Source organism: Oryctolagus cuniculus, chromosome 8 (genome assembly GCF_964237555.1).
Source record: "Oryctolagus cuniculus chromosome 8, mOryCun1.1, whole genome shotgun sequence".
Lineage (NCBI taxonomy): Eukaryota > Metazoa > Chordata > Mammalia > Lagomorpha > Leporidae > Oryctolagus > Oryctolagus cuniculus.
The window spans coordinates 125,768,599-125,783,443 of record NC_091439.1 but is presented as its reverse complement, the minus strand read 5'-3'; the positions used below and the strand labels follow the sequence as shown (position 1 = coordinate 125,783,443).

Sequence of the window (14,845 nt, the reverse complement as noted above, 5' to 3'; positions counted from 1 at the left end):
TTAAGAGGAACAAAGGTAGGTTGGGGAGATGGGAAGTAACTTTTATCAAGAAAATCCCAATACAGAATTAAAACTAGGGTACTGAATTTAGTTAGTACATGTAACACTCAAATCATAGAGCTGCCCAACATCTAGACATTCTCCCACTGATTATAAATGAGTGGAAACCCATCAGTTACAAAAACCTAATTTTAGTTGTTACATATTTCTTTGGTGAGCACCTTGATATATTAACTTTATCACAAATTCTTTTATATGCAAATGTCAAAAATGCTTTCAGCAAATCTATGGGTGACCTAATATGTGCCACTTTAAAAAGCATCTCTTAAAGACAGTGATTTTTGCTTTCAAACAATAGAAACTGAAATAAGCGAAGTGGTATTGTGAGCAATTTTCCTATTACCACTTCTTACTTCACACAGGACAATTCCACAGTACCTTTCTCAAACTAGGTAGAATTTGAATCAGGATTAAACATGGCCATTAAGCTGAAATAATTGTTTTAAAAATTGGGGGGGGCCTTTTCGGTGGATATTGGGGTATAGATCTGTCGCTCCCCCTCTTCGTGGAGGAACGACACAGGACCCTGCGCTGTTCTTTCGTCTGCTCGGCCCTCCCCGGGTTTGCTGCTGGTTCTTCCCGGGTTGGCTACTATCCCTTCCACCTCCGTGGAAGGGCAGTTCCCCCTGGCCACATTCCCCACTTCCGCAGGGGAGCGGCACACCGCCGGCCGGTTCTCTCGGGGGCTGCACGGGTTCCCTTAGATGTTCCCCATAGATGTTCCTGGTGCATGCCGTCTCTCTCCTCCTTTATAGTCCTCCTCCGCCAATCCCAACTCGGCTGCCCACACGCCGAGTACGCTGCTCTCCAATCAGGAGCAAGTCCTACAGTTAATTGGTTGAACTGGAGGCAGCTGTGCGGAAGCTGTTTACTTCTCTCCCAGCGCCATATTGTGGGAGAGCAGATGCATAGAATAAGTCCTAATTCGAGTAACTTAGTCCAGTCCGGATTGCTCCCCACAGATCCCCCTTTCTTTTTATTTTTTAGCGTTGATACGCGCCTGTCTTCGGTGTCCCGCGGCACACACTCTGCTCTACTTGCTAGAGTTGCCACAGGCTCTTACAAGTCCTATCAGGCAAACCGAATCCGGGTCCTCTCTTCGCCATGTTGTGAGGAGGTTTTTAGGCGCTGATGCGTGCCTGTGTTCGGTGCCCTGCAGCGCATGCTCTGCTCTGCTAGAACTGCCTGCAGGTGTTTACAAAACCTATCAGGCAAACCGAATCCAAGCCTTCTCATTGCCGTATTGTGGGGGAGACTTATTAGTGTTGGTTTGTGCCTATCTTCGGTGACCTGCAGCTCATACTCTGGTCGAGCTGCTTGCTGGCGCTTACCGCCTTAATTAGGCAGACCGAATCCAAGCCTCCTAATGGTTGTATTGTGGGGAAGCCTTACTGATGTTAATTCGTGCCTGTCTTCAGTGACCTGCGGCGCATAAGCTGCTAGCCGCCGCAGGTGCTCATCGTGCTCATCGCCTCACTTAATCAGGCAGGCCGAATCCAAGCTTTCTCATTCCCATGTTGAGGGGAGGCCTTATTTTTCTCTATTTCTCTATCTCCGGGCATTCCTATTTCTCCCATTTTACTTCTGTCTGCCAACATTCCTATTTCTCTCACTTTACTTCTAAACTTCTGTTTCTCTTATCCCCGCAGCTTCCTGGCGCCTCGCCCTGCCGGCAGGCTCCGCCCCGAGGCTATTTCTCCGCGGCTTTCCCGCCGAGCCGCTTCAGCCCGCGTCTCTCATCTGCGCGGCTTCCCGGCTTTGCGCGGCTTGGCTTCGCGTGCTCCGCGGTCTCCACGCCCTTCGCGTCTGCACCACGGCCTACGCCAGCCCCGTTCCCTATCTATTCACGCCCCGTGCTCTCTCTGCACGCGGCGGCTTCCGGGAGTAACACAGCGTAGCTTACGTGTCCGCCACTAGCATTCAATCTAAGTTCCCCGGGCTAGCCTGGCGAATTCAACCCAGCGTACGTCTCCGCCCCACGGTTTGGCTTCCCGTCCTTTGCTCCCCGGGCTAATCAGACGGATCCCAACCAGGCTCACGTTTCAGCTTCTGGTTTCAACTTTTCGCCCCCTATTCCCGGGCTAACTTGAGAATCCCAAAGTGGCTTTCGTGTCCGCCTTGGCCTGCCCCCCGCGGCTTCAATTTCCCTAACACTTTTCTCTACCCGGTATGTTTCCCCAAGCTTTCTTCCAACAATACTCCCCCCTCATTTCTCCTGGCCTCTCCCCACAGTCCACGTCCGAGTCTGTTTGTTCTAGCTTTCACTTTCGCTTTCGACCTTAGAGATTTCTCCCAGCTTCCCCCCGTAGTCCGTATCCGAATCTATGCCTAGGCTTTCAATAGCTTCTTCCGGCACCCTTTTCGTCCGGCTTTTCCCTAGGCTGTTTGCTAGTCTCTCTCTCCGGTATTTTTCCCATTTCTTCCCTCCTGAGTTTCATATCCGTCCTAAGTTTCCTATCCGTTCTAGGTTTCCTATCCGTTCTGCGTTTCCTATCCGAGTCACGGCACCATTATGTCGCTCCCCCTCTTCGTGGAGGAACGACACAGGACCCTGCGCTGTTCTTTCGTCTGCTCGGCCCTCCCCGGGTTTGCTGCTGGTTCTTCCCGGGTTGGCTACTATCCCTTCCACCTCCGTGGAAGGGCAGTTCCCCCTGGCCACATTCCCCACTTCCGCAGGGGAGCGGCACACCGCCGGCCGGTTCTCTCGGGGGCTGCACGGGTTCCCTTAGATGTTCCCCATAGATGTTCCTGGTGCATGCCGTCTCTCTCCTCCTTTATAGTCCTCCTCCGCCAATCCCAACTCGGCTGCCCACACGCCGAGTACGCTGCTCTCCAATCAGGAGCAAGTCCTACAGTTAATTGGTTGAACTGGAGGCAGCTGTGCGGAAGCTGTTTACTTCTCTCCCAGCGCCATATTGTGGGAGAGCAGATGCATAGAATAAGTCCTAATTCGAGTAACTTAGTCCAGTCCGGATTGCTCCCCACAGATCCCCCTTTCTTTTTATTTTTTAGCGTTGATACGCGCCTGTCTTCGGTGTCCCGCGGCACACACTCTGCTCTACTTGCTAGAGTTGCCACAGGCTCTTACAAGTCCTATCAGGCAAACCGAATCCGGGTCCTCTCTTCGCCATGTTGTGAGGAGGTTTTTAGGCGCTGATGCGTGCCTGTGTTCGGTGCCCTGCAGCGCATGCTCTGCTCTGCTAGAACTGCCTGCAGGTGTTTACAAAACCTATCAGGCAAACCGAATCCAAGCCTTCTCATTGCCGTATTGTGGGGGAGACTTATTAGTGTTGGTTTGTGCCTATCTTCGGTGACCTGCAGCTCATACTCTGGTCGAGCTGCTTGCTGGCGCTTACCGCCTTAATTAGGCAGACCGAATCCAAGCCTCCTAATGGTTGTATTGTGGGGAAGCCTTACTGATGTTAATTCGTGCCTGTCTTCAGTGACCTGCGGCGCATAAGCTGCTAGCCGCCGCAGGTGCTCATCGTGCTCATCGCCTCACTTAATCAGGCAGGCCGAATCCAAGCTTTCTCATTCCCATGTTGAGGGGAGGCCTTATTTTTCTCTATTTCTCTATCTCCGGGCATTCCTATTTCTCCCATTTTACTTCTGTCTGCCAACATTCCTATTTCTCTCACTTTACTTCTAAACTTCTGTTTCTCTTATCCCCGCAGCTTCCTGGCGCCTCGCCCTGCCGGCAGGCTCCGCCCCGAGGCTATTTCTCCGCGGCTTTCCCGCCGAGCCGCTTCAGCCCGCGTCTCTCATCTGCGCGGCTTCCCGGCTTTGCGCGGCTTGGCTTCGCGTGCTCCGCGGTCTCCACGCCCTTCGCGTCTGCACCACGGCCTACGCCAGCCCCGTTCCCTATCTATTCACGCCCCGTGCTCTCTCTGCACGCGGCGGCTTCCGGGAGTAACACAGCGTAGCTTACGTGTCCGCCACTAGCATTCAATCTAAGTTCCCCGGGCTAGCCTGGCGAATTCAACCCAGCGTACGTCTCCGCCCCACGGTTTGGCTTCCCGTCCTTTGCTCCCCGGGCTAATCAGACGGATCCCAACCAGGCTCACGTTTCAGCTTCTGGTTTCAACTTTTCGCCCCCTATTCCCGGGCTAACTTGAGAATCCCAAAGTGGCTTTCGTGTCCGCCTTGGCCTGCCCCCCGCGGCTTCAATTTCCCTAACACTTTTCTCTACCCGGTATGTTTCCCCAAGCTTTCTTCCAACAATACTCCCCCCTCATTTCTCCTGGCCTCTCCCCACAGTCCACGTCCGAGTCTGTTTGTTCTAGCTTTCACTTTCGCTTTCGACCTTAGAGATTTCTCCCAGCTTCCCCCCGTAGTCCGTATCCGAATCTATGCCTAGGCTTTCAATAGCTTCTTCCGGCACCCTTTTCGTCCGGCTTTTCCCTAGGCTGTTTGCTAGTCTCTCTCTCCGGTATTTTTCCCATTTCTTCCCTCCTGAGTTTCATATCCGTCCTAAGTTTCCTATCCGTTCTAGGTTTCCTATCCGTTCTGCGTTTCCTATCCGAGTCACGGCACCATTATGTCGCTCCCCCTCTTCGTGGAGGAACGACACAGGACCCTGCGCTGTTCTTTCGTCTGCTCGGCCCTCCCCGGGTTTGCTGCTGGTTCTTCCCGGGTTGGCTACTATCCCTTCCACCTCCGTGGAAGGGCAGTTCCCCCTGGCCACATTCCCCACTTCCGCAGGGGAGCGGCACACCGCCGGCCGGTTCTCTCGGGGGCTGCACGGGTTCCCTTAGATGTTCCCCATAGATGTTCCTGGTGCATGCCGTCTCTCTCCTCCTTTATAGTCCTCCTCCGCCAATCCCAACTCGGCTGCCCACACGCCGAGTACGCTGCTCTCCAATCAGGAGCAAGTCCTACAGTTAATTGGTTGAACTGGAGGCAGCTGTGCGGAAGCTGTTTACTTCTCTCCCAGCGCCATATTGTGGGAGAGCAGATGCATAGAATAAGTCCTAATTCGAGTAACTTAGTCCAGTCCGGATTGCTCCCCACAGATCAACATGCATAAAATTCATTATTCAATGGAGAAGCAGGCAAAAGCAACAGGAAAATTTGGTTTGGATGCTGGGGATAGGATTTGCAAGCTATGAATTCTAAAATTTAAAGAAAAATTTTGACACAGGGCAAGCTACATTTTAACAGAAGAGCAGAACTGACAGACTACAAGGGGATTTTTTACTTTTTTAAAAAAAATTTGGATATTTCTGAAGTAGATAGATATATGTATCTATCTCAATATAGCTGTCTTTATGTGAAGTACTGAATTACCATTAGCCACATAACGAAATGGGGGGATTTGTTTCTGGCTCACTTCAGATCAGCCTGATAAGGTATATATCTTTCTATAGCCTTTCCTGATTTTTCCGTGTTCTCATTTCTAGAGTGGTCTACCTTAGTTTGTACTTGAAGGTAATACCCATTCAAACTACATGACAGAAACAGGCTGCAAAGGTGGACAAGGGGAATCATGTCCCTCTTGTCTTGATAAATCAGTGCCACACACAGAACCCACGTTTTCTGAAGCATTATCTTCATTATAGAGCCGTTTGATTCCATCATAGAAGTCATCCACTTCCATTTCCTCTACTTTGCGTTTAGCAGAGGTATGCTTGCACCCAAGGGCAGCTGGGAAATGATGGTAGAAAGCTGCTGTACCTCTGACTGGCATTTCTGGCTTGCTGTTGTCCGTGGAGGAATCTGGGCCCAGGACAGAGGAGGGATGTAATCTGAACACTCCTTTGTCACAGGTCACCAGGGTGTGCTTGAGGGGACGGTAGACATAAACGGAATTTAGAGGCAGGGAAGACTCCAGAGTAGAAAGGTGGTGTGCCACAAGCTCCCGACAGTGGATCAGCTGGGAGCTCTCCATCTGTGCTTTCTGAAGCAGTTCAAGTGTAAGAGGAAGCCAATCAGGAATGAGTTTCTCCATTTCCAAACTAACTATGGCCAGAGCAAGCATGGATCCTTTGAACTGCAGAAGGTGGCTGCAGGCCATACAGTGAAGCAGTTGCTTGGTGAGGACTGCCAGATGTTGAGATGGGCTCAATTTGGGCAAACTGAACAGTAACTGTGGCCTAGTTGACACTGCAATGGCATGAAAAATGTGAAGAAAATCCAATGGTGTGGCTGTGTGAAGATCCCAATTCAACTTATCCAGAATAATTCTCTCCATTCTCAGAATTTCAGATGAGGAACATCCACAGAAACTATCTCTTGCCAATACCTTCAGTACTGGAATTCTCTCACCTTCCTCAACAGTCTTAGCAGCTAGGAAAAAACAACTGATGGCAATACAACTCAAATATTTCGGGTGGGCCTTTACAGTAGCTAAAAACCTGTCCAAAAGACTGCTAGCCAGAGCAAACGTTTCTGGGTAAAGATTGAACTGGTACTTGAGTTTGGCCAGCCACTGAATTACTTCCTCTCTCTGGGATGGAGAAACATTCTGATCTGTAGGGAATTTCGGCACAGTCACCTTCCACATCTGGGCTTCCCTAGAGATTGCCTTTTCCAATAGGAAAGACAATCTCTGGTTTTCCAAGGGTCCTGGAAACTTCATGATATCCTTTGGAGCTGCCTGCCACCCAGCTTGATGTAGCTACCTTCTCCTCTTCCTCCTCCTCCTCCTCCTCCACCCCGGCAGAGCTGTAGGCCTCACAGGGGTGACGCGGGGTCATCCGGGGGCCCCGTCACCGCCTCATTTTCCTCAGCGCGCGACGTCGGGGCGCGCGGGACACGGAGCCGGCCGATGAGGAGGGAGAAGAGGGGGAGCGGGGCACGGAGGGCGCAGGCACTCGGGCGGGACACACGCCTGCGGCCGGCCAGGCGCTCAGCGAGTTAGTTCCTTGGTGACCCTGGACGTGAGGCCGCCGCCGCCGGTCCCGCTCCTCCAACCGCCGCCGCTGGTGCCCGGGTGAGGAGGGGGCTCCCTCTCGCCATAGGGCGGCGGGGGCCGGGGAGAGGCGGGGGGGTGAGGCCGGCTCTGCCCCTGCCCGGGGGAAGCGCCTCCGAGGGGAAATGGTGAAAGGGGGGAAGGGGAGAAAAAGGGAGAAAAAAAAAAAAGGAAGGGGAAAGGGGGGAAAAAATAAGAAAAAGCGAGACAGAGGCGCTGCCGCGTCTGCTCGAGGGGAAGGCTGGGGAGGGAGGGGAGGGGAGGAAGAAGTGCCGCGCCTTTTTCTTTTTAAAAAGAGTTATGTATTTATTTGAAAGGCAGAGATACAGAGAAGGAGAGAGGGAGAGAGAAAGAGCAAGAGCGAGCAAGCGAGAGAGAATTGATCGTCCCATACACTGGTTCACCCCCAAAATGAGAGCGATGGCCTGGGTAGGGCTGGGATCAAAGCTACGGACAAGGACAAGATGCAGTCCATGTGTCCCATGTAGGTGACAGAAATCCAACTGAGCATTCACTGCAGCCTCCCTCCCGTGGTCTGCATTAGCAGGAAGCTGAGTCAGGAGCTGGAACCAGGACTTGAACACGGGCACTCAGATGTGAAATGCAAGCACCTTAACCACTGGGCTAAGTGCCAGCTCCCTATATTTTAATTATTTATGAAAGCTCTCTTATTCAATAAAAGCCAAGACAGTCCTCACCAGACCACCCCTAGCTCCCAACCTCATTACACACACACACACACACACACACACACACACACACACACCATCTTCTTAACAGAATGTCTGGGAAACAGTGATCCTTATAATAGTCTTATGACTCCTACTGATCACTTCCTTTGGCAACACATTCCAAATATCTGAATTCTAGTAATAGGTATGGGTGTCATCCTTCCCAATCTACTTCCTGATTTTTAGACAGATTTTGTCTTTGTTCAATTATTTGAAAGATAATTTATTTCCAAACATTCTTTCTGGCATGTTTTCTGTTTCTACATTTCTCCTACAGGAATAATATGCATATATTATTATGTTTTGCGATATGATAGTACTTTCTCTAATCTCTGCTGCTTTATTTTAAAGATTTATATATTTATTTGAAAGAGTCTCTCAGACAACACACATACAGAAAGAGAGATGGGGAAAGAGAAAGAGGTCTTCTATCTGCTGGTTCACTCCCCAGATGGCTGCTAAAGCTAAAGCCTGAAATCCATGTTTGTCTCCCACATGAGCTGCAGGGACTCAGGGACTTGAGCCATCATCATTCACTGCCTTCCCAGGCATATCTGCAGGAAGCTGGATCAGACGCAGAACAGCTAAGATTGTAACTGGTGCTGCAATGTTGGATGCCTTCCTCACAAGCAGTGGCTTAATCTGATGCATCACAATACCAGCCCTGATATTTTTAAATTCTTTAATCCAATAAATTTTATAATAGTTACAGTAAAGGCTGAGATAATATATTTTAGAATTTACATCAGCTCCTAGATCAGACATTTGTTACCTGTGGGGTTTGTGTTTGACCAATTATTGTGAACACACGGATTTTTACTTAAGAACACTTAAAAATTCAAACTAAAAATTAAATAAACTATGTGTTTTTTATTATCCAAAGATAATGATTGGTAAAATTTTAAATTATTTCTGATTTACCTTTTTGCATATCATTATATTAAAGATTATATAGAATTATCTAGGCCGGCGCCGCGGCTCACTAGGCTAATCCTCCGCCTTGCGGCGCCGGCACACTGAGTTCTAGTCCCTGTCAGGGCGCCGGATTCTGTCCCAGTTGCCCCCCTTCCAGGCCAGCTCTCTGCTGTGGCCAGGGAGTGCAGTGGAGGATGGCCCAAGTGCTTGGGCCCTGCACCCCATGGGAGACCAGGAGAAGCACCTGGCTCCTGCCATTGGATCAGTGCAGCGTGCCAGCTGCAGTGGCCATTGGAGGGTGAACCAACGGCAAAGGAAGACCTTTCTCTCTGTCTCTCTCTCTCACTGTCCACTCTGCCTGTCCAAAAAAATATATATATAGAGAGAGAATTATCTATACACTGAATTTTGTCATCAGATTTTATTTTTCCATTGCATTTTGTTATATTTATAATGATTGCATGATTATTTTCTTTATGGTTCATAAGTATAAAGATTAAAAATATTAACTTTTTTGGTTAAGTAATTAAATTAGAAGTAATATTTAAACACCTACAAATATAAAAATTTATTACATGTCAGTTTTGCTATTTGTATACTCTCCCTCAGTTAATGCTCAGTAATAAAATTCCAGATGTATACTCAAGTTATTTGTAAATTAAATTTCTAAGTAACATTAGGTTTCTTCTGCTTAAAAACAAATTTTATTTGTACTTGATTAATAAAGAAACTGACATTTGATTTCATTTTCTAACCTTGAAACTGAATTAAATATTCATTTGAAAATGCTTTCATATCATAATTTTTCCACTGAAAACTTTTCAGCCATAATGAAATGTATGATGTTTTTAGAATATTATTCAATAGAAGTGATTAATTGCAGTGACATAATTGATTCCTTTACCCTAGCTGAGTTGCAAGGTGTCCTCTTTTGAGGGCTTTTGTTTTGTAGAACCTTTTTCTTTTCCTTTTTTTTTGTAAGATTTATTTACTTATTTGAAAGGCAGAATTACAGAGAGTGGGAGAGACAGAGAGAGAGGTCTTCCATCTGCTGGTTCACTCCCCAAATGGCTGCAACAGCCAGAGCTAGGCCTATCTGAAACCAGGGGCCAAGATCTTCTCCTGGGTCTCCCACTTGGGTGCAAGGGCCAAGCACTTGGGCCATCTTCTACTGCTTTCCCAGGCCATTAGCGGAGAACTGGATCAGAAGAAGAGCAGCTGGGACGTGAACCAGCATCCATTTGGGATGCCGGCAATGTAGGCGGGGGCTTAGCTTACTTTGCCATAGCACCGGCCCCTCCATATGTTTCTAAAAATTAGAACTATCAACACAATAAAGAATAGACTCTTTCTGGTATGGATTTTGCATATTTTATTTGTAAGATAGGATTTGAGTGAAAAATGGCAGCCTTCCTATTTACTTCTGGGAAACTAAAATTATTTATAAACTATGAATGACAAGCCAGTCTCATTATTTGTGGTCATATTGGGGATTTTTGCTGATTCTTGCAATAATTTTACCGTGTTCTTTGCAGCTGATGTCATTGTTGCTGCTTCCATAGTAATTTACTCTGGCACTGCAGAGGGCTTGTGGCAACATCTGACTCTCATTTGTCTTTTCAAATAACCTTGTGGCACTCACATACTTACTGGAATAATTGTACGTTGGTAGGCATGAGTAACTCCAGAGATCCAAACATAAAAACATGATAGAAAAGATAGAAGCAATAAGGAAAAAGATTTGTAGATACACTCCTGTTTACTGAGTCTATAGGGTTGTCTTGATTGTATGCACATATAATCTGTGCTTGACACTTTGCTTATGGCCTCGTCTAAATACTGATGGAGTCTGTGGATTCAAAGGCTTCCATAGACTAGGCAGCTCATGTCTGGTGATCACTGACGTCATACATAAGAGTGTTAATTGTTAAATTAACAACGGGAGTCACTGTGCACTAACTCCCCGTGTAGGACCTCTGTCCTTAAAGAGTTGTATTATAACTATGCCTAAGTGCTCGCAAAAGATATATCAGTCTTAGGTGTTTCTTTAAAGTTAAGTTGGGGCAGGCACTGTGGCATAGCTGGTGAGGCTGCCGCCTGCAGTGCCGTTATCCCACGTGAGTGCCAGTTTGAGTCCCGGCTGTTCTACTTCCTATCCAGCTCTCTGTTGTGGCCTGGGAAAGCAGTGGAAGATGGCCCAAGTCCTTGGGTCCCTGCACCCATGTGGGAAACTCAGAGGAGGCTCCTGGCTCCTGGCTTCGGATAGGTGCAGCTCCAGCTGTTGCGGCCGACTGGGGAGTGAACCAGCAGATGGAAGACATCTCTCTCTCTCTCTCTCTCTCACTCTCTCTGCCTCTCCTTCTCTGTCTGTGTAACTCTGACTTTCAAGTAAAATAAATAAAAAAATCTCAAAGTTAATTAAGTTTCTAAAAAACAAAAAGGAAGTGCAATTGACTTCAACATGCAATGACTTTGAACAACCCTTGTCTTGACTATTGAGGAACAGTATTTTTTTAGTTTTGCTTTGTTTTTGTTTGCCATACAATTTGTTGAACCCTTAGTATAGAGTTGGTCTTCTGTGTATAAAGTTAATCAAAAATGGATCATAGTGGAGAATGGGACTGGGAATGGGAGAGGGAGGAAGAGGGGGGATGGGAGGGTGGGTATGGTGGGAAGAATCACTGTATTCCTAAAGTTGTACTTATGAAATGCCCAAAGTCTGTATTCCTTACATAAAAGGTGTCTTTGGGGGGAATATATATATATATAGATAAAAATATAATATATATAATATATAAAATAGAAATATAATATATAAAATAATCTGTGCTTGCATATGTAGATTGCATGGGGAGAGAAGATTCTGGTTCCCAAAGAGAAAGGAGTGAACTTCTCATGATACATCCGGGGACTATTCTACTTCCAGGAACCATTGCTGGGAAGGTTTTCTTCTCTTCCTGCCCCCTCAATTTTTTCCCTTTCTGATTAGGGCAGAGGGATTGACTGATGACAACTTTTTCCTAGGGGACTCAGCCTCATCTGTGGCTTCGGTGACCTTAGCTGTTTCTTTCTGTCCAGCAGGATGGTGTGGGGGTGGAGGAGGCTATGTCAGAGTTCACAGTTCCCTGATCCTTGTGTCAAGGCTTGAAACATGACAGCATAAAGATTCCGATCTGTCATAGGCTCTCCGACTTGCTATTTTTTAAGTTAGGACAAGTGGAGACCCTGTAAGAGCTTGCTTGACTTTTCAAATTATTAATCAGTGGAATATTTTGAGAATTTGCATGCAACGAGTTATGTAATTTTCCATCAACATTCTAAACACACTACAAGTCTTTGTATTCCTGCTCACGGGTGCACACCCCTACCAGTAACAGATTTTATTAAGATATTTAGTGGAGGCTCACTCATGAATATTGTGCACATAACAGGCATTCAATAAATAATTTTGTGACTGAAGATAATGAATAATGAGAAAAAAATTAAAGTTCAACAGAGCATGGGCCTTGTCTATTTTTGCACTGGTAAATCACTAACAGAAGAACAAGGGATAGCACACACTAAGCACCCACTTAACCCTTGTGGCAAGAAGGGAGGCATGGAGAGCCTGGGGGGAAAGAAAGAAGGAAGGGACAATGGACTGGACTCAAGAAGTAGTTTTTCAACTTTAATCTTAAAAGCAGAGCGATACACCGAGACAAGAAGAGACAGAGAGAGAGGCCTTTCACCTTATCTTCTAGTTCACTTCCCATATGGCTGCCATAGCTAAATCTCTGGGCTGAAGCCAGGAGCTGGGAGCTCCATCCAGGTCTCCTTTTTTTAAGATTTATTTTTATTTACTTGAAAGGCAGAGTTACAGAAAGAGAAGAGCAACTGAGCAAGCATGTGAGAGAGATCTTCCATATGCTGGTTCACTCCCCAAATGGTCTCAATGGCAGGGGCTGGGCCAGGTTGAAGCCAGGAGCCTGGAGCTTCATCTAGGTCTCCCATGTGGGTACAGGGGCCCAAGCACTTGGACCTTCCTCCACTGCTTAACCAGGCACATTAGCAGGGATTGGGACTGGATAGAGCAGCTAGGACTCAAACTGGTGCCCAAATGGGATGCTGGTATCACAGGCTGAGGCTTAACCCCCTACGCCACAGCCCCGGTCCCCATTCTGGTCCCCTAAATGGGTGAGAGGGACCCAAATACTTCAGGTATCTGCAATTGCTTCCCAGGGTGCTTAGGTGGAAGCAGGATCGGAAGTAGAGCAGCCAGCACTTAGACAGGTGCTCCTATATGTGGTGTGCCATAAGGCCAACCCCTAAGCGAACTTTTTGTAAGTTTGTAAGAACTTTCTGTAAGGTACATTTTTGTGGTGTATTTCTCTATGGATGTTCCTTATGTTGCCTGTCTCTATCTGTATGGAGTGCATGTAAGAAGGGTCACATATAGGTTTTACAAGAGGTGATTTGGAGATAATGACTTGTGGCTGCAATAAGGAGACATAATGTGCAATATACCCTTGTGAAGTCTGGTGACAGGAATTAAATTAACTCATGTCACTGCTGGGAAGCAAGGTTAACTTGAACTGAACTGTATCACGTCCCTGCATCCACTCAATAATGGCCCTGCCACACAATGGTTAGGAGGGAAAGCAACTGAATTGTGATGTAAAGAAGGCTTGTAATGATGCCAACACGGAGACCATCCGTATGAAACCAGTATTCTAGGATGTCCATCTTGGATCTAAGTAGAAAATATTTGTCAATTAAACTCCCTAAAAATGATTTTAGTAAAAGAGTTTTGGGGATAAAAACTCCTTGTCTCCTGCTCCTCAATGTTTAATGGAGGTTAGGCAATATAGACTTAAGTCTCCCTACACAGCAACATATTGGATGTTTTGAAATAATGAGTGTTTATATTTTGGGGGAAGAAGAAAGTTCATGAAAATGTGTAACTCATGGTAGTTGAATTTTTGCTGGCATTGGCTAAGGTTTCTCCTATAAAATATTTTATATCACGCTGTTACATTTATTGGTGACGTTTTAAGAAACAATAGTTAGGTCATGTGCAAACTGTTTTCCAAAACATAAGTACAACTCAGGGAAATGTGTCACAGTTAATTATTTTTCTTAGGCAAACCACGTGGCCATTTCATTGGCTTTCTTACCTTTCACGTGGCCACAAGCTAAAATTCAGTGGCAGATTTCGAGTCTTCTCCCTGAGCAGCAGTCACTAAGGTAGCCTGTGGCCAGGAGGTGCAGAGGGCACCCACATTTGCATTGAGGGTTGCAAACCAGGAAGAAACAGGGAGTAACAACATGTAAAGAAATGGTACTGAGTCATAACAAGGAATGAAATCCTGACATTTGCAACACAATGGACGGAACTGGAGATCGTTATGCTAAGTGAAATAAGCCAGACTCAGGATGACAAACATCCCTTTTCTCCTTTTTGTGTGAAACAAAGTACATAAAGTGTAAAAATTTCTGTGGATGTCCTATCAGTTGGCATAGAGTTAGAATTATTGCTTCACTGACTCATACCATGTACATGACAATATAAGCGACTTTCCCCGTGTTACGATCCTTATCATGGGAAAGAATAGTATATAAGTGTATATAATGTCTACATACAAAATAAATGTGGCAAATTATTAAGAAACATTAAATACTGGCCGGCGCCGCGGCTCACTAGGCTAATCCTCTGTCTGCGGCGCTGGTACCCTGGGTTCTAGTCCCGGTTGCTCCTCTTCCAGTCCAACTCTCTGCTGTGGCCCAGGAAGGCAGTGGAGGATGGCCCAAGTGCTTGGGCCCTGCACCTGCATGGGAGACCAGGAAGAAGCACCTGGCTCCTGGCTTCGGATCAGCACAGTGTGCCGGCTGTAGCGACCATTTGGGGGGTGAACCAATGGAAAAAGGAAGGCCTTTCTCTGTCTCTCTCTCTTTCTCTCTCGCTAACTCTGCCATTCAAAAAAAAAGAAAGAACATTAAATATTGAAGCTAAAACAGCATAAAAAAAAAGAAATTGGTTGTGCTACCAGCCAGGATCAAGCATTTACTCATGATTTATTCAATCCACAAATATTAACGCAATTATCTTCTGGGGACAGGATATCATGATGGCAGTCATTAAACATGAAGATCTGAATGTTACAGTCCCACCTTGGAGGAGCCGTAGCGTTATAGGAAAGAAAGCATGTAAACAAAATCACTACTGCACTGCGGGAATTCCAAATTAGAGATA

At 46.7% G+C, this 14,845-nt stretch overlaps 1 protein-coding gene across 1 annotated transcript; it reads right to left on the bottom strand.

Annotated features, from left to right (window-relative positions):
* Nucleotides 1–5,140: 5,140 nt before the first annotated feature.
* Nucleotides 5,141–7,241, bottom strand: LOC100343274 (cyclin-I). Its single transcript, XM_051841467.2, has 2 exons — nucleotides 6,681–7,241; nucleotides 5,141–6,523 (listed from the first exon to the last, which is right to left on the bottom strand). Exons 1-2 carry the CDS (start codon nucleotides 6,753–6,755, stop codon nucleotides 5,504–5,506), a joined length of 1,095 nt encoding a protein of 364 aa, XP_051697427.2. The 5' UTR covers nucleotides 6,756–7,241; the 3' UTR covers nucleotides 5,141–5,503.
* Between the last annotated feature and the right edge of the window lie 7,604 nt (nucleotides 7,242–14,845).

Bases quoted from the DNA above. Each gene is read 5' to 3' on its own strand.
- LOC100343274 (XM_051841467.2), bottom strand. From the start codon at position 6,755: ATGACCCCGCGTCACCCCTGTGAGGCCTACAGCTCTGCCGGGGTGGAG. The intron at 6,524-6,680 runs GTAGCTACATCA...CCTACAGATCAG, and splicing joins AGGAGGAGGAAGAGGAGAAG to AATGTTTCTCCATCCCAGAG.